This window comes from Liolophura sinensis, chromosome 1 (genome assembly GCF_032854445.1).
Source record: "Liolophura sinensis isolate JHLJ2023 chromosome 1, CUHK_Ljap_v2, whole genome shotgun sequence".
In the NCBI taxonomy this organism is placed as follows: Eukaryota; Metazoa; Mollusca; class Polyplacophora; order Chitonida; family Chitonidae; genus Liolophura; species Liolophura sinensis.
In genome coordinates this window covers 27,166,513-27,186,636 of record NC_088295.1, presented here as the reverse complement: position 1 = coordinate 27,186,636, position 20,124 = coordinate 27,166,513, and the positions used below count along the sequence as shown (strand labels likewise).

Sequence of the window (20,124 nt, the reverse complement as noted above, 5' to 3'; positions counted from 1 at the left end):
GTTTAAACAAGCCTTTGTTAGGGGCGGCATAAAAGATACATAAATCATAATTAATGAACAAAATCTGGGCGAGAAAATCGTCTCGAGAGAAAATAGGAAGGCGGGGAGAAGCTTGTGACATTCGTTTCACAGGGCAGAATGGAATGACCCCCCCACACCTATAGCTAGCCACTTCTAACCAGCTCTTCAGGCACTATCGTTTTCTGCTTGGATGCCCATTTAAATAAGCGGTGGTTTTGTCGTCGAGCGAGGATCTGGGAGTTCAAGTGAGATCCGACCTCTAGCTGTAACCAGTTATTCATTGTCTGTATCTATATATGAGACTACGCTGGTGGGATGGTCCCTTCCACACCCAGATCTCCGGTGATAAATTGTCGCCAAGCCAACGGTGAAATTATTTGTAGAAATTCCCAATATGAGGTGCTTATTTTCTACCAGTGTTCTTTAATCCCTGGTATTAGGAGAGCGACAAGAGTGATAGACGATGAACACGTAGAATATTACATAGCGTAATCCTTACCGGGCCCCGGACCTGCCCTACCTCACAGCTCGGCCGGCACTACCTGAGGCGTCTTAATTAGAAGGGCGTGAAGACAATTTCCCTTCTTACAGTTTTTATTAAAATTTTGGGCAATAAGCCCTATTTATGTAAATATTCATTGTTTTGACAAAACGAGCCGTAAGATATTGAAAGTAAAATTATAACAGCAGTTCTGATTATTCATTTGCCGCTACAAGGTTTTTCATAACCAATCACAATAACTTCTCCTGGAAGTATTCTGTAAATTATGAAATAACTTTATTTGCATAAAGCCAAAGCAGATTCAAAATATGTTAATTCATTTCATTGTTGAGCTTTATGATGTATGCAGGCCCATCTCACTTTCACGATTCCAAGTCCAAGCAAAACCAACATATCTCAACAAGTTTCCGACAAACTTACGGCAATAAAGCTATAAACACAATCCCATTGCTGTAATTGAAGCTGTAATTTGAATGGTCATTGGTCCATGGGCAGAAGACTCCAAATACTAGAGAGAGATACCATCTTTAAACACATGATAGGTCTAGATGGTCACTTTGGATCTAAACAAAGCCGAACCAGTAATGTGTAAGTTACTTCTGATTTGGAAACAGAGCCGATTAATCTTACCATGTGGCCATGGCTTTATAATACAAGTTACAAGTGATGTCATTTTGATTAAAAACATTTTCCAGGTTTAATACATGTAGTTATCATGTTTTAGAAACAACTGAATGACACATTAATCTTTTAATGTTTTTAAACCTTTATAATCAAAATGCTCTATTTTATTCCTGACTTCTGATAACAAATAAACTCCACAATTCTTCTTCGCTTATATCAGTGTATTTGTCTTTGCTAAGGTTTTCTTGAATCGTTGTATAAGGCAAATATTCATGAGTGGGCAGCAAAACACCAGAGATGCAACACAAATGTGTAGGCGTCAAGTTCGACAAGTCGAAAATCGTAAAACTCGTTTCCAAACAGCCTAAAATTATAACACAAACTTTCAAATGAATATGGAGGAAATATTTAATTATATTGATTGATTTATTTATTTATTTGACGCCACACTCAATAATTTGTCACGTATATACAGGAGGTCAATTTTATGGGTGAATAATTGTATAAATAATCAGTCATCATTTTTCAATGATGTATGGAATTTATGGTACCAGTCGTCAACCAAGATGGACGTCTCAGGTCAAAAGAAAATATTATAATTATGACATTCAAATCAAATTTCAATTTCGTATACTGTCCGTGAATAATTGCCTGATCTAATATGTATATTTCAGTCGCGGTTTGACGGCAACTGTTCGACAAAGCAAAACGTTAATGTAATGAACATGGACACTTATACAGTGCCTAATTAAGGAAAGATCACGAAAGGTGTTGATTGTTTGATTGATAGATCGATTCACACATGGTACATGTGGGTGGAGCAGTTATGTTCAGGTGGTTTCTACGTATATGGCAAGTATACTTTTTGTTCACAAAAGGCTGCAGTGGAACTGTTCCATCATGACATAAATGCATACAGACACACTTCGGGAAGACCAGATTGGCTTATATTCAGAGTTGAAAGGGCGTAAAATTGTGTACAATCGTCTCAGGCTTACAGAAGGGGCCAAGGGGTCGGGGAACGCGTGCCTTTCTCAATAAACTTCTTTTTAAATCTGTTACAGGGAGTTGAGAGAGAGCATGTTAAGATCGCCTGACAAAGGCGGCCAGTCATCTGGAAGGTAGTCTCTATTGATAACCACCTAATCTAATATAACATATTGTCAAGGTGGGAGCTGGAGTTAACTTCGTTTAATGTACTGTTAAGAAAGTCATTAAGATTAACACAAGGGTAGAGATCGCAGTCGAAAAGAAATAAATTAATTAGTTTAAGCTGTTCTCTGTTAGCACATAACAAGGTGTTGTGAAATCTGATTTGCCCAGCCCTTGAAGAACAAGAGGAACATGTTCTCCCGAAGCTATGTACAGAGGAATCCAAGAGAGTTTTATAACTGAGGACATGGATAATAGACAGACATCAACTGCTTAATAAGATATTCTGGCCAGTTCCGTGAATTTGATTTTAGAATTAGATTAGAATCAATTAGAATCACAATGCTTGCCTAAAATACATAATTTACAATGCAAAACTGTATGTTTCAAAGCTAAATTTTTGTTTTCCTTACCATAAACCAAACCTGATTTCTAAGCTTATATGGAAACAGGGGTATATATGTAGTAGTTAAGTCATTGCACAAGAACAAATTATTGTGATTTTTTGGTATATTACAAACATATCCATGAAACACCAATCAAATAAATAAATAAATAAATAAATAAATAAATAAATAAATCAAACATACCATTGTTCTACAATTTAGTAGGCGTTCAGAGCGTTAGAAAAAGACACATGTATTTAAAAAAATCGTGTTTGAAAGGTACAGGAATATACAAGTGTACGATAGCGCCAACACTGTATATAAGTGACTGTGCAATAAATATGTTTGTGCAGAATAAAAACATATGAATGCAGAGTCAGTATATGTATACACTTGCAGCAACGCTACCTCCTCTGAAACAATAAATAATAAATACTATTTCCATTTAATTGTTGTAGTGGCTCGCAGTGGTGTGTTAACGGTCATTCTCTCTGCCTTTTCTCTCAGCTAGTATAACTGTCCTTGAGCCCCAGAGTTCCATGCAGCCGGAGGTGCCTATATACCTACTCGCATGTTGAAGCATACGAGGGATGATTAGTTGACAACCAGACAATATACGTGTACACCAAGTTCAATTATGTCATTCATAAAGGTTTTCTGTGTACACAGTGATAGATGCCGAGGCTATAAGTTCAAAGCGTTGTCATGGATCATACGTAAAAATAGCAACAAGACCATAACTTACCATAACAGACATACAGGAGCACAGAACATCATACATTTCTCACTAGTTTTATGAAAAAATCGGTATATATTAGTTGTTTCTGGCATAGTTGACTATTCGGACTACTCGCTTTCCCTCACATATTTTGGTCCAACAAAAGCTTCGAATCTCTCATTTGGCTTACGAATTTATGATTATATCAGACTGCAAGCATGGAACACGCCTATGCTTTAATTGTATACCACCGTGCCATTCCAAATAGATTTAAATATAGAGGACACAATCAGTGTAAGAGCACCACTCTCCAGATTTTGATTAAAATTTTATTAATGAAATCGATTTGGGGGATATTGTTTACCGATTGACGTCCTGAGCTGTTATTTAAACACTCCACTTAACTGTTCTCGCCTTACTCCAGTCATAAACCTTACCGCCGCTATATGGATGAAATATTTTTGAACATGGACACAATCTAAATTTTCTTTGTTTATTTTATTTTTGTTAAGGTCATAAATACAAGTATTTTTCACTTATACAATGGAGGTATGTTTTATGAGTGGTGTAAACCGGAGTGTCCATGGAAAACCACCTACATTAGGCATGTTATTGACGAACTCATACAAGCAAAATAGAATGAATGAATGATTATGTCTTAACACGCATGTCTTGGTGACAAATTATAATTTTATAAATAATTTTAAAGACAAGAATAAAAACTAAAATTACCTTGACTTGACAATTTAAGTAGAAAGAATAATGATGTTTTACGCCACTTTACGTGCTGACAAATTTTATAGAGCCACTGAAAAGTTTTACGTAATACACAATTTGTGTAACTCCGAAAAGGATTACTTCATTGTGACTCAACAGTTCGGCATTTTGTTTTGCAGCCTTCAGGAGAGTGATGACGACAAGACAAACAGTTGAAATACAGAGTTTTCACTTTTCGGTGTTACACCACTTGAAACTTGATAAATAAACAAAAAAAACTGGATTCAATGAAGCTAAATTACCTTTTCTAGGCGCCATCCCAAACAGAGTGATACCTGACTTCATGAAGAAACGCTGGCAATGTTCTTTCCAGATCTGATATTCACTTGGTCACAGGTTAAGATACCAGTATTAAACAAAGCTGGCAGAGGCCCACCCTATATGACTGTCACTCATAGTTCACCGCCGATGGCTAGTTGTATCAAAACCTTGCTTCCCAATGTAGGAGTTATTTGTCTTGCGAGACTGTGATGTCATTTACTATATTTGACTTTTCTGCTGGTCGCATTATGTAAATACGGCTTTGATAATGCTTGCATGTCGCCCCAGCCTTGTCGCGCAGTAATTAGTATGTATCTATCCAGCGACCAGAACGGCCTACCACGGGATTTCCCGACCCCGTATTACATTAACCCAGCCTGTTGACATAACGTGTGACCACCAATACATCGCGCTAGCACTCTCTATAATACACTCAATCTGAAACTCTCACCGTTCCATATGTTAAATATTTCCTTGGGCTTACCCCAGCCTCTCTATACATTACTTTTACCCGTGTGGTAAACTCAGACCTTGGGATATGACAGAACCTCGTGTTCTACTCTTCAAACACGAACAAGAACACGGCCGTTTTGAATAGATCAATAGAAGTGCGTGTCAATTTTATAGAATTTTTTCCTATGATATTAAAATCTGTCAGACGGTAAACACGAGGAGGACCAAATTGTTGTATACATAAAAGAGATGAGAAATATGCAGGAGTGCTTCTAATATAGATTTATTACTGACATAAACGTTATCTATGTAAAAATATATATTTTAGAGAAACGAGGAAAGAAGTTGCATAATCAGCACATTTGTCTTTATTACAGAAAAATTAACTGGTAAATATACTGCTTTTCTTGAGAGTGTAGAGGGTTTCATTTTAAAAACTGGCGCGTTATATCATCTTACTAGATCAACCAATTTTTCATGGGGACATAATAATTTGATTATAATCCTCAGTGATCTTTTCCAGAATGAGTGTATCTCAGTAACGAACTACATAATACAGGGCACTATGACTGTATAGGCACCCGCTTCATAAAACCTACGGTTGATGTCAAACATACCATGGAAACCACAAATAAATCTTCAAAAGAACAAATACCTTATCCATGTTATGACGATTTAGTGATCTCACTCAAGCGTTGATCTACTTTATAATACGTTATTACCCCGTTCTTCAGTACCGTATTTGTTTAATGCGGCACATCTTGTAACTTATTATTACAGGTCATTTTGTCGGTCAGAGCTAGGCATAACTTTTTTTGCACCAAGTAAAAAGCTTAAGTTAATTTTTTCCCCAAAAATTCAATATGATTGACATAAAACCCGCCCATAAGTAAAGATTAAACACTGTTTCTCCACGCTTAATATATTTGAGTAATCGCTTTGCAAAGAAAGTGGAAACCATCTTAAATAAATTCAAAACTGTTTATGACTAATCCTATAAGTTGATCAAATTATCTTTGTAAAGAAATACAGATATTATAATGAAACAGCATAGATCGGGAATGGATAAAATATCAACTGTCAAAATTGGTCTGTTTCTTCCAAGGCATCAAAGCTTGCTATTTGACATGTGGCTTGCCTAGTTAAACTCCGATTTGCCTCCTTAATATTGTGGTTGTATAGAAATGTGTCACCCAGATGAAAAATGTCGGAAGATGGAACAAGGGTAATTTGTAGAGTTGACATGGGTAAATTGATAGCGCGGTCATCAATAGTGTCCGATGATATGCCATCTCGCCGGCTGTGACATTGCTATTATAATGACAACATGGCGCTAGGTTTGCTGAGATGACTAGCAGCACAGCTATCGGTTCCGGATCGGACACACTTAAATAGCGAGCAGGCAGCCAGGCCCCTTATCGGCAAACCGGCATTTACCCAATCGTTTAGCATCGCCAACTTGATCAATTGCTCGAACTAATGGCCAGGAGAACTGCTCTTGAACGTCAAAGGAAGCACCCACCGTCATCAGGCTAACAGTTTTATGGCTGCAATATGCAAAAGTTCGTCCCAGTCGAGTAGTTCTGCGAGGTTTGGATGCTGACTTCTCCAACTGACGTGTTATTTGGTAAAAGTTGCGAAATTACCAATTTTCTTGTGTAATGAGGAAGGGCGTGATGGGTACTTTAAGACACACTGACACGTCTGGCTAGAGGTTAGCAAGGCTTGGAGTCAGATTAAATGTAAGAAACTTACCTCCTTGCTACAAAAAAGGTTTAAATTGCAGAATCGCGCAGTATACATCAAACCAGCCGAGATACAAGTTATACAGCGAAGACATGAAATATAGTGTACATCTTTCACCCATCTTTCACCATGATGCTTGAGTTGAAGCAACAGGGAAATGCTACAAAGCTCTTTTTACACCCTTCATTTCATATCATATGTGTAAAATGTTTTGCACTCCACTATAATGGAATATACATAAGTGTTGTGAACCGTTTGTTTACAATTGCCGTCTTGAGAATTATTGTGGACCGTTACGAAGTATACTAAAATTTTAAAACAAAGTTTCACGATCTCGGTCTTCCTCAAAAGCAATTTTTTTTATGTTTGGTTGAGTGTCAATGCCAATATAGCCACACCAAACTGACACTATCTGTCTATTGCATAAACATTGTCATTCGGGATTTTTGCTCCTTTTGGTGTCATTTTACTGGTGGAAACCAAGCGACCAGTTTTTGCACAATGGTTGGTTGTTGTTTTTGGTCACGTGTTGAAAAAGTCATATGACTTTGGAACTGAAATGTGCTTTATTTTTGGTTCAATTTTTGTATGGTTATTTCATCTACAAAGTTATCGTGTGTGAGAAAATATGAAAATGCATATCGTCTTAAAGACAGAAGAGCGTGTGGGGAGAGAGCGCTGGTGTGAGGGTCAGAGGCGGACTTATGCCGTGAACACATTATCGTGATATTTGTGATTTCTCATTAACCCAGACTGGTTAACGTTGACCCTGTCTAGATAAAGCGTCTATCTAACACAGGACTGACAGCATGGGCCTCAGATAAGTGTAATGGATAGGCCCGAGAGAGCTGCCATTCCCAGTGCAGCCAGGGGATACACCCGATTCGCCCCTCCTCCCTTACCCCACAAAAACGTTTAAGGAGTTTTGATGGATGGTATAAAAGGACAGTTTGTCAGCATACAAACGAGAACATTTGGCTTTTGCCTTGAGAATGGAATGAGAAAACGGTTTTTGAAAGGCCAATTGTGGAGGTTTGTCTCGCCTGTTCACTTGTCTCTCACACGATGGCACATTCAGTCGAGCTTTCTTTTCGCCCTCCACCCCAGGAGAGTCATATTAAGGTGCCCGCCTATTTCAGCTAGGTATGAAAGATAAATGACGGCTATATTCCTCTCTTGACACTTCTCAATATCCTATCAATTTGAATATATTAATTTTTATTGAGTGTGCCGTCGTCCCGAAAGCCTGGTTACTACCGGCCATAAACTTTCATTTCGACCTAGCTCGTCGCTGCCTATACGACGATCTAGTTATTAAGTAACCAAACGAATAAATCATGCCCCAAGGCTTAATTTTAGGTACGGTTTTGAAAAAAGCCTTTGCTTAAGGACAGTTGGTGGTCGAAGGAATATTCTGCAATAAAACTATACCATCGGAACTGTGCACTTATCACTCAAGTTGGGCGCCAAATTTATTTTCTTGAAGCACAATATTTTGAAGTCTGTACCTCGAATATGAAACAATCCGATTTTATTTCAAAAATACACAAATTCTTATCGGAATATACATCCTTACTTCAACAAAAGTCTCTCCGAAAGAACCGCATTTTGTGAATGAAAAATTTTAGCTACAGCCTCCTAATCAAAACGTGAAATGACAATTATTTTTTTTTTCGACGAAAATTCCTGCCGCTGTTCAAGTTACCAGTTTAAAACCCCTTGAACTATTTTGATCGGACAAGTCGTTTTCCGGACCATTTCTCTGAAGTTTACAAACATTACAGTATGGAGAGTAAAACTAGAGTAGCGACGACAGTGTGGTGCCTGGTAAATTGTCACACCCATGTGACATCCTGTTCATGTAAATGCTTAAAAGTAGCAACTGTGTATTTCTTTTTATGCTTAAATGGTAGCAACGTTTTAAGCATGTCACTACTTCATGTCCATAAGCCAAAAAATTGACAAATTTATCTCAAATATATAGAATAATTATGGATATTTAAGTGTTAAACATACAATGAGCGCTTATCTAGTCATCTGGAATGTCTATTATTCCGTAGCAATAAGTAACGATATTTTCAAAAACATTGCTGCATCACAGTAATAAACCAATACAAAATTTATGGCTTTATAACCATGGGTTATGTAATAAGTGTTTTGACTGATCTTTTGTATCGATGTCGCCATGTTTGTTTGTTGTGGGAGTGACATCCATATGTAAAAAGGTACCAATATATTAATATTACATCAGAAAAAGCTTTATTTGGATAGAATACTTTCATTAAACCTTCTTTGTGTTTTTTATGTAAAGCGTTGGTACTCTAAAATGTATACCTAGCGAATTTTCTTTTCTAATCTTTTTTATTAAATTATATTAAAATCCTTGTTAAAAGACAAAGGTGCATCTTTTATCAGTGATGGTAAAGGGAGGTAAACACGGAGATTGTTATAATTTTCAAACGAGATTCCCATAGTTACTTGATTGCTTTAGGTCAATAATCAGCATGTTTACATTGCGATGAAAGTTCAACGATATGGTGAGTTTTATACTCATTGTTTTGGGGTTTTTTCTGTTTTTTTTTTAATTATAGCAGATATTCTATCCTTGAGTGAAGAAAATTACTATTAAGAAAATTAATTGTACCATTTGTGCATAAAGAATGATACATTCAAACTTTGTCGCAAATCAGTCATTTATTGATAACTTCTGGAGGCTGAGTTGGAGAGAGAGAAAAAAATCCGAAGAGATAAATGAAAAAGGTTGGCAACTTACCTGCAGCTGATAATGTGGCCATTGAGAGCGATCGGTCGGCGCTGGCACAAGCGACTGGTAAACCAGTGTCCCCTGATATCGACATGCTATTGTCTATGCCAGAGACCAAACCCTCTGAGCGATCATGCGCAGTGAAGACACACTGCAGACGCCTTCCCCCGCCTAATGGCTCCTCTATCGTTTCCACCACTCCCTCCATGCCAGAGTCTTTGCCCATCTCCATTGTTACTGAAATAAGAAAGCTATCAATTCATTAGCATGCATAATAATTCGCCCTGACTGGAGATCTTTTAGATTATTAACCCACTTGAGGGAGAAATTGAGCTTAGGACTGAGGGAGAGATTGGAGCTTACGATTGTCGGGTTTGGGATAGCTAACTTTGGGCTCAGCTGTAGATTAGCCCCCCGAAAGACCAGATTTTGTCTCCATTTGAATAAGTATAGGTAAACTTACATGGGCTGTGTGTATACAGTTGGGTTAAGCAATACTCTGTCGTCAGTGATCCTTATAAGTCGCTATTAACAATTATTAGAGAATAAATCCAGATGGATATTGTTTGCGGATGAATGGTGGATTAGATTTGGCCCAGACAACTGCGCCATGGATCAAAGTATTTCTTGACATCACAATATTTTTGCTCCATTACTCCTGTTAAATGGCAGAATTTCATCAGTAAATAAAGTTATACGATGAACAGGGGAACAGAGGGACTCTATGGAGACTGGGTTGTTAATTTCCCGTTAATGACATCGCGATTGGCAGGGTAGGGACAATGGCAGCTAGAGTTTGCACCATGTGATTGATACTATCCTCACACCACCGATCGTCTCACAGCCATACATTAATGCAGACTCATTGTGCTAGAAAGGAACCTCTTACGTGTTCAGTGGACGGGAAAGTGAACACTTTCTGCAAGGGTACAATTTAGCACAAGCCAATAAAGTTTCCCTAGTTAATCCCTCGTCGACAGTTATGAAATTGTTTTCCCGTCTTCACTGCCAGTTGCCGCTGAGTGTATATGGAAAACAATGCAAATGTCTTCTCTAAGGCTCTCCCTGTTCAAGAAGTAGCGGATTATTTCTCGGGAGATTATTGCCTTTAAAATGTGTAAGATTTTACCAAAGCTCAGTCAGTGTTAACTTGATGTCAATGATCACGTGACCGGCACGATCTAGGGTCGGGCAGAACCCAATACTCTCTATCGGGTACGAAAATTAGAAAATAATGCATCTCCAAATGAGGATTTATTTATGATGTAGCGGAGGCAAGATCTAATCACTTCGAAAAATCAGTGTTACAACATTAGTACGGTCCGGTCCTAACTTTGGAAACGCTTCATCCGCGAAGTTTTTACAAGGTGTTGTGGGAAAATACTCTCACAATGTGTAACATATTCATTCATAAGCAGTGATTAAATGATTTCAGGCCAGAGAAATTTTTCTGCTTCATTGAATGCATTACCTTCCAACGATTGACCATAGTCATCTGAACAAAACATTTCATATGATGAATTAATTTATTTATTTCCTTACTTGATTGATGTTTTGCGCCGTACTCAAGAAAATTTCACTTATACGACGGCTACCAGCAGGGCGGAAACCGGGTTACTGACAGACTTTCCCACACAACTTACCGATTCGTTGAATGATAAATAAACAGGATTGTGGTCATGTATTAAATCAATATACTACCAGATAAAAATGCAACTCTCACAAACATTCAATGACTTATTACCCATTGTAATTGTAAGGAATGTTGTGGTATTTGTGTTACAGCCATCTGTAACAGACATTCTGGCTAAAATATAGCCATTAGGCTTAAGATTGTAATCAAAAAGTTTGTTGCGGTTACTTTTCACGGCATTGTGACAATGCTGGTTGGGAGCTCGGCGTTTTTCGTTCTGAGAGAAAATCGACCTTCCAACACCTACGCCTTTTAAGAATGAGGCAAGAGAACAATCTCTGCTCTGAAGACACACACGAGATCTATAACCAGTGTACGTTTCGGTGAATACACAATTCCACCAGATATCTCAGTGACCAGTTCATTCCGCTTATTTTGGACTAGGGTGTGTAAGTATCCATGTTTATTACATCAACATGGGGTGTTTATACACATGTGCAATCAAAGCGCGACGGAGAAACTAGATTTGTATTTTATGTGAGAGATTATTCACGCCCTGTAGGATATGAGTTGGATTTATATAAGTGAGTTATCATTTATATATTTATGTCTTACATATTCTCTTAGGAACTGGTGTTTTATGTTGCATGGGAAATAGGCTTTGCGAGTACTGACTTAACGCTTACTTTGGACGAATAACTATGAAATAACCTTAAAGGATTTAGACGGATAAATACCACAAAATCACACTTTGTATGACCGCAAAATCCAAATTGTATTCCAATATCAAACTTTACTGGTAATTTGGTTCACAGATCACTAAACTGGCCACGATATGACTGAAATATTGCCGATGTGGGGTTAAGTCATAACCATTCATTCAGATCACGTAACTACCGTACTCTCAAACTGTACAGTTCATGAAACGCTAACTTGATTGAAGAGGTCTTATTTCATTTTTGTCTTTTGGTGTTGCTGAGTATCATTTTTTAATTCAAGTACTGTGTCGCTCATAAATATATCACGTGACTCTCTGGACCCTCTGGAAGACAAACGAGAAAACCTCTCTCACCATATGAAAACAAAGCCTTTACTGGTCTTTTTCTGGATGAAAGGAGATTTCTTAATGAAAAGTAAATACGGATATGAATGACAACAGCCGTATGAAAAGGAACTCGCCTGTACAACGAGTGTGCTTTTCATAGTAAGAACAGATGTTGTATATTTAGAAACAGTGCCACATGAAAGCTAATTATCTTGCAAGTTTTATTAGCACTCACGGAAAAGAATGCTAAACACAATAAATTTGAGGTGTATTTGATCCACATTTTCAGTAAACTGGATCGGGTTTTAATTAGCCTATTTTGCCATGCGCTGTAGACAGGTTGTTAATTACATTGCATAATAATCGAGTAGAACATTTAACCCTATACGTCAGATTTAAATTAATCCAATAATTCACAGCCCATACATTCAGGTATTTTAAGAAGCATGCGGACACAAGACGAAAAAAGACACTTATAAATATAGCAAAACTATATGTTAATTATATCACACTGGATGGGACTACACCTGTGTAGAAATTCTTTGTCACAGTTAACTTAATACATGGAAATACGTCTAGAGGGAGTTTAATCGATAGAAATGGACAAGTGCATTTGTAAGATGCTATACCTGTTATCCTGAATATTCAACATTTCATACAAACCCAGCACAAGACAGGAATCAGGACAAATATTTATTTATTTATTTATTTGACTGGTGTTTTACCCCGTACTCAACAATATTTCACTCAAACGACGGCCGCCAGAATCATGGTGGGAGGGAACCAGGCAGAGCCCGGGGAAACCCACGACCATCCGTAAGTTGCTGCAAGACCTTCCCACGTACGGCCGGAGAGGAAGCCAGCATGAGCTGGACTTGAGCTCACCGCGACCGCATTGGTGAGAGGCTTCTGGGCCATTACGCTGCGCTAGCGTGCTTACCAACTGAGCCAACATGTATTTCTTGTGTATAACTTAAGTAGCTGAGGTCAAGTCAGAAAAAATTGGTTGTATTCATCTCTGCAAGGCTGTTAGATTTTCCTATTTTTACATCTGCTCTTGCCTGTCCAGCTGATATATATGTATTCATTGTTATATCATCTTTGTATACGTTTCTTCCATAACGGTATATCAAGATAACCTTTAGGCCTTATAAATCCCCCAATTAAGGAAGCAGTGAGAGAAACATATGCCTGTTTATTTTAAGACAACGTGTTTCATATGTTATTGTTGGACTTAAATCAGTTATAGGACAGGATAGAACACTTATCTAGCTACATATACTGGATATGTATGAGAATAAACGATTTCTCTGTAGCTAATGGGATATCTGGAACTATACTTGGAGGATTCGTGTATTTGGGTTGGTATCTGAGTTGGACATTTTGTCCTGTACTATATTGTACAGCTTTGTCATATTTATTAGTACTTTTTATGCACCGGTATATTACCTCAGTAATTTCTTGAATATACGGCATTAATATCCCTGAAATAAATGAAATAAGTAAATATCTTCAGTAACTCAAGCTGGCAAAATACAACGGGAACAAATAAAGTAAAGCTTCATCGTTGTTCTGTTCACAAAACACAAAACGTCTATACTTAAAGCAAAAAGCAAGGTATTGCGTGAATATTTGGCTGAGTATAGTTGTGTGTGTCTGTGTGTAAAACAGATAGACACTCTTAAGCTGTGAATGTACTGTTTGTGTGAGCCACAAAGCTATTTATTCCTATTTATCGGTGGTCTATGGCAGCGTCGTGGGAAAGCGCTACAGTTTCAGGTGTTGAACACGCTGGGCTAATCTGTATGTAATTCCTCAACTTACAGCCGGGATTCCCGAGGAACAACAGCTCTAGTAAGAGAAAGGCGGCTAGCTTAGTCAGATTAGACCGGAATTTTCTTCCCGGGCTGCCCATTGAAAAGCATATCATAACATCAACAGTTTCACCAAAGGAAAAAAGTCTTAGTTTTTATCGTTCCCTTTGTCGTTTCAATTCTTTGAACATTTTGACAAATTATATACCACGTGAAATATTACATGGTAAGAAGAAACTGTAGACGGAATTGAACACGAATAAGAAATTGCTTCTTGTTCACAGTATATAATGCCTTGGTATACATATTTTCAAACACCTTGTGAAACGACTATATATATATATATATATATATATATGCTAGTATCACATGAAATAGGGACCCTATTTCAAATCCAGACATCTCCAGTCAGTATTTTTGCTGATCGGTAATAACTATATCTGCTAGAAATCATGTGGTATATAAATCGTTGTTTATATTTCTACAACTTTTTTACTCATTTAAGACGACTCTCATGTTTGTTAAGACAGCTAGAATACAGATACAGTATATGCCAGTACAGTGTATATCATCAACCCACTGTAATTAAGTTCACCGCAGAAAAACGTAAAGCGGATAAGTATTTTGCATTTAAGCTCATCCTGAGATACAAACTTCCGGTACAAATGACAAAGGTCAGTTCCAGAAGACGTCTTTCTCGTTTTTTCCCTGTTTTTTTATCATTCAAAGGAAATTACATTCTGAGATCAATGTCGCTACCTGAACAACTCATGTATTTAGATGGAAGCTGTATAAATGGAAATCCGGAGATAAAAGACATCGTGAAATGTAAATTGTTATCCAGAAATTTCAGTTTAACTTAGCGATCCACACAGTATAAGGGGAGAGCAGGAACAATCTGGGGGTGGCTGAGCTGGTTGCGTACAGTACGGATCTTCCCGAGAGTTAAAACATCAGACCAATACATATATATATATATATATATATATATATATATATATATATATATATATATATATATATATATATGCGAACTGATATTTTTTTGGGATTAGACACAGAGTATAAAAACAGTAACAGATGTATCTTATTTCACGTTCTGTGAATGCTGTATCCATGATTGATTTGGAATTATAATTTTTAACAATCTCTTGACAATTCATTTAGGATAAGGTCCAATTACCAGACGCTCTTTTTAGATCTAAAAGCGTCAAATCAGACATTCGTATGCCACTCGTCAACCATATTGGACATTCCAGATCAGCAATCGCAAGACCAATTTCCAAAACAACGTTCTACACAAATCACCAAAGATCTAAGAAAGTGTATAAAGAAAAAATTAGGAGGCAGTCATGCCAAGGGAATTCAACGGTTTTCAGTGGCAAGAACTACTCTATATGTGTGTGAATTGAATGTGTCCAAATCGTGTAGCATAGTCATTTATAGTTGTTGAGTTAGTTAATTATATGAAGAAAGGCACGAGGGGTTCTGAACGCTGTATTCAAATTTACTCACAAGATAATAAGAATCATTAGTAAACATTACGACACTTGAGTGAAAATGTTTAATGGAATGTCCTTGACACACTTGTTGTTTTCATAATATTTTGATTTTTGACGTTGATTGCGATCGTTAGACAAAATTTTACTATTCAACCGTTTTAGCATGTGTTAAAAACTTGACCATTATTGGTATGACCAAGCGTTTCATTCTAAATAGCCTCCATCCTTACGTGCATTTATTTAAGATTAAATTTATTATTTTTTTAGCATACATCCAGATCAAATGTCTCTACTCTGTATTTCCTACTGTAGGATGGGATTGATCGAACTTTCTTATTCGTTGCCTTGATATTGGTAAATCAAGCCAACATTCCTTTGATTCTAAAAACGAAAAGGTTTTCTTCATTTGTGCAACCAATAATTCATTGCTTGCCGCACTGCTGGATTTTATTATTAATACGATTTACAAGATTTTGGCTAAAATGTGCCCTTTGTATTATGGGACATTTTTATTTATGCTTGTTTTCCTGGCAATTATTAACCTTCGGGATTTTCATCCTAGAAATACAAATAGTCAATAACCAAAAATCTCATTTGTTTCACATATAGTCTGTCATAATGCACGCCAATGCAAAGAGTATCACTTAAGTCGCAGTCTTCATTCATTAAACATTTTACGGACATGACAGAAGTTTTCGAACGAAAACTTGGAATAAAGTGAGTGAAGATATGTATACCCTATAAGGGGTTTTGTCACTTATGCCGCATTCTTCATTCATTACACATTTTACAGATATAACAGAAGGTTTTGAATAAAAATTTGGAATGAAGCAAGCGAAGATATGATTAAACAATACGAAATATTGCAAAAGCACACAAACGTCCTGGGTGGTGATGACATAATTGACCTCATTAACAACAGACGCGATCTGTCAGATCCCCGATATGGATGGGTTAAGAATCTTACGAATAGACGGGGCAATGCATTGATTTCACTATCATTAAAATGGAATTATCTGTACCAGATAAATAACTACAGCAAGAAATAAATTGACACTGACATTTCCATTAATTTTGTTCCCTTTCTTATAATGTGTCACTCGCAAGTATGCAACACATAATCAATATTTTAAATATTCAACTATTTCATATTACTTTGAATCATGAAGATTATCTGACTCAAGGTGAAAACAAATTTTATTATATATAAAATAATTCAAACAGAATAATGTGATTGCGTGATTGACATCCATTTACCTGTCTATATTTGCTACTTAAGAATTGAAATAAATGTAAATACATATACCATTTAACAAGAAGTAGAGTTATTAAATTAATGAGAGTAAACATGTATTTTTCTTAGTTTTATTATGATTATTTTTTTAAAAGTAGGGTTATTTAAATAAAGTTATATAAATCTTCAAAGCAGTATATAGAGATCGCTGTAAATAGTTAATAATACAAGGAAATATTTACCGGTAACAGACAAAATAACTGGCTTTGTCTTAGTTTTCACTTGTCTGGAGTTTAGTTATCAAAATGCGAAATCTAAGAATGAAGTTGGTAAAACTGGGAGCAAAGTGCAGCGACATCAGCATCTTCATATATCTGCTCAGATTCAGCAATATTTCTCTGGTGCAGCCTCAAGGGAGACAATCCCGAATTTCTCCAAACACTCTTGTTCAACTTCCTTGCCACACCCAACGTAAATCTTAATCACAATATGAAGCAACTGTACAACTTATATAATTCTCAAGAAGGAGAAACTTTTCACAAACCGTTTTTATATTAAAACTTCTAGACGCAATTCTTTAGTCATTGGGGTGGCCAAAGATTTATTTTTCAGCACATAGTTTATATAGTTTTAAAAATTCATTAACGTAGAAAATACCCATTTCCTCATAAGTTCACTAACACGGGAAGTTAATGTGACTAGTCATGTTTCACTTTAGCTGTATCCACAGGGCGTATCATCTTAACATTTAACTGAGTCGAACTCCATGTAATTAGTCAGTGGTGTTCACTGGATTGCCAAAACAAGTTAACAAAACTAAAAGTGCTCTCAAAAATGTGCTAAATTTTTCAGAATGTCTGTTGTCTTAGTCATTATCTTAGTCTTAGTGTTATAGTGTTAAATACAGCATAAATATTCTATTAATTCAACACAAGTATTATTCTAGGCTAACTTTAAGATATTATGTATTTACAGCACAATACATTCTAGCATGACGCAGACAAAAGACTTGCTGTTAAAACGAACAGATTTAATTCATAATGTGACGCTGTGAACGCAGTGATACATAAACTGATCTTATCGACAATCAGTTTTAATGAATATGGAGCCAAAATGGTTAAACTACTTACCGATACCCGCTGTAGTATATATAATGCTTTGGCCGGAGGGGAGCGCGGATTAGCAGAATATCTGTCGCTATACCTCCCTAACCTATCTTGTCACCTAACCATAACACTGAAAAAAGAAAACAGAAATGCTAGCTCCGATATGAGTCAACAGTGATGGCGAACAGTTCACGACCCTCTAAGGTAAGGGCATCAGATGTGCATGGTGGACAGAAGTGTTCGCATAGTCTAATTGATCTTTTAAGACTCTGTAAATCGACTGTCTACGTCGACGACATCTTGCATCTCTTGTCCTGCTTTCCGATCAGTGCCCTAACTACAGCGAAACATAGGCCGATCCTCCTTTCCTCAGACCAGCAGCTATGGCCATTTACAGACCAATGTACTTTCACGCATTCACAACTACGCAAAGATAACGGAATATTTGTTTTCTGAAGGTCCCTGTTTTTGGCTGGTTGTTTATTTGTTTCAGCGCATCACTGCTGAGCTTATTAGCACGGTATGTGACGAGCATGCGTGCGTGGAGCATCCCAGAAACTTGCAAAAAAAAGGTCTTCAGCGACTGAGTCAGATTAACACTAAGCCAGCGTGGCCTTGTCCACATCCCGCTATATCTGCCTGTGTATTTATTCCCAAACACACAGGCTAGAGCACCCCCTTTTCATCCTGACCTCTTCCACAGAGGTCAAGCCACCCCCGCTTCTCTCGGGTATGGTCCACTTCCAATATCTGTTTTAATTCAATCAGCTGTTTGGAAAATCTGTAATAGTTTTCGTCTTGGACATAGCGAGCATTCCACCGGGTCGCTCAAACGTTCGCACATACCTGTGTAATCTTAAGATAACCAAACTGGCCGGTACCTTGCCCGGACGACAGAGCTTGTCTTGTGCTCAGGATATGAGCCATATTAATACAGACGAGTCAATACGCAGTCAGACGTAATGCCCAGTCATCGCTGTTATTTGTCACCTCTCGAAATTAAACATCGACGACAAATAAGAAATATGATTAAAACCAAACGGTGTGCTTCAAATGGTGTTATCTTAGACTAAAAGATGGCCTTTCTACTAAGATAATTGTAATGAACATGGAGAAAATATGAAGCAAAAGCGAAAAATTAAAAAATATACTCAACATGTACTAATAGGTTAATATATAAACATGTATTAACGTATTAGTACACGTATTCAATGAATCTACAGAAATCTTAATAATACATGTATAACAATATACCATTTTGTAATGAAAGATGGGACAAAGATGGAACTTTCAGTAGAAAAAATTCTCATCTCAGTAGAAACTTGTAATTAAACTATATCGTTACAGGAACTTGCTCATTGGAGGTTATTGGTTATGGAAAGTCAGATATACACACTGGTCAGATGGAAATAACAATGAGCACATGTGAGTCCTTTAAAACTTTGTAACAAGTTGTGAATATGCGTTTATGAATTTAGGTCGAAAAACAATCGCTCAACTGGAGTGGTCCTATAGGAACAGCTCTTTCGTGGTGTTTGCTAAATGCATGATGGTGAATTGAAAGGTACAAGTCAAGGATTACGTCGTACATTCAGAATTAAGGTTAACTGCTGTATTGTTCCTACAATTAAATATGTCATTTAATATCTATTATCAAGCTGCAGCTAATGCCTTATATAAATCACTGCATATGCTATGCTATACCTCTCCCTCACCACAGGCAATGCAACATTTGAAACGTAAGCAGAATTTTTCACGTTTTGTCAAAATGAATTGTTAAAATTACTTACACAGTACAGGTTGTTGTTGTTCGTCAGTAAGAAGAATTCAGACATGTTGTATGCCGTCCTAGAAATTTTCCCTGGATAATCAACGCCTGCCCTTTTTTGTCGCTGTCTAAGGTACAATGGTATGTTTGAGCAGCCTTAGACAATCTTATGCATATGTAATAAGGTTTTTTGGAGACGTTTCTAATTTTTCTCGGTTTCTTTATTTTTTTCACGATTTATAGTTTGTGTTATTTTACTCAATCCATACACAACGCCCTGATATCTGGCCAACAGCAAACCAGAAATTATGAGCAAAAAAGCAACACTCAGATGTATTGTTTATAATTCTGTCAGAGTATATGTCATATATTAATGCTATTCTAAAACACAACTAATCCTACATCCTTCGTCGGCCCTACGTCGAGATATCATGCAACTCTAAGATATATACGATCCATTTTATTTCTGGCGGACTTTTTCTCAGAAGTCAACCGGTGAGGTCACTAGATCACGTGAATGCATCATTTGATTCAGCCATAGAAGAAACGATGAGCTATCTTGTCGTTGTCAAACTACTGGGCGCGGCCATGTTTTTGAGTATTTCCTATAAATTACAT

At 37.0% G+C, this 20,124-nt stretch overlaps 1 protein-coding gene across 1 annotated transcript in view; it reads right to left on the bottom strand.

Annotated features, from left to right (window-relative positions):
- The window catches only part of LOC135482346 (pituitary homeobox x-like), a 50,648-nt gene extending 46,091 nt beyond the window's left edge, over positions 1 to 4,557 (bottom strand). Inside the window, exon 1 of the mRNA XM_064762280.1 lies at positions 4,423 to 4,557. Coding sequence (XP_064618350.1) covers positions 4,423 to 4,465 — 43 coding nt within the window. The 5' untranslated portion in view covers positions 4,466 to 4,557. The remainder of the gene's footprint in view (positions 1 to 4,422) is intronic.
- Between the last annotated feature and the right edge of the window lie 15,567 nt (positions 4,558 to 20,124).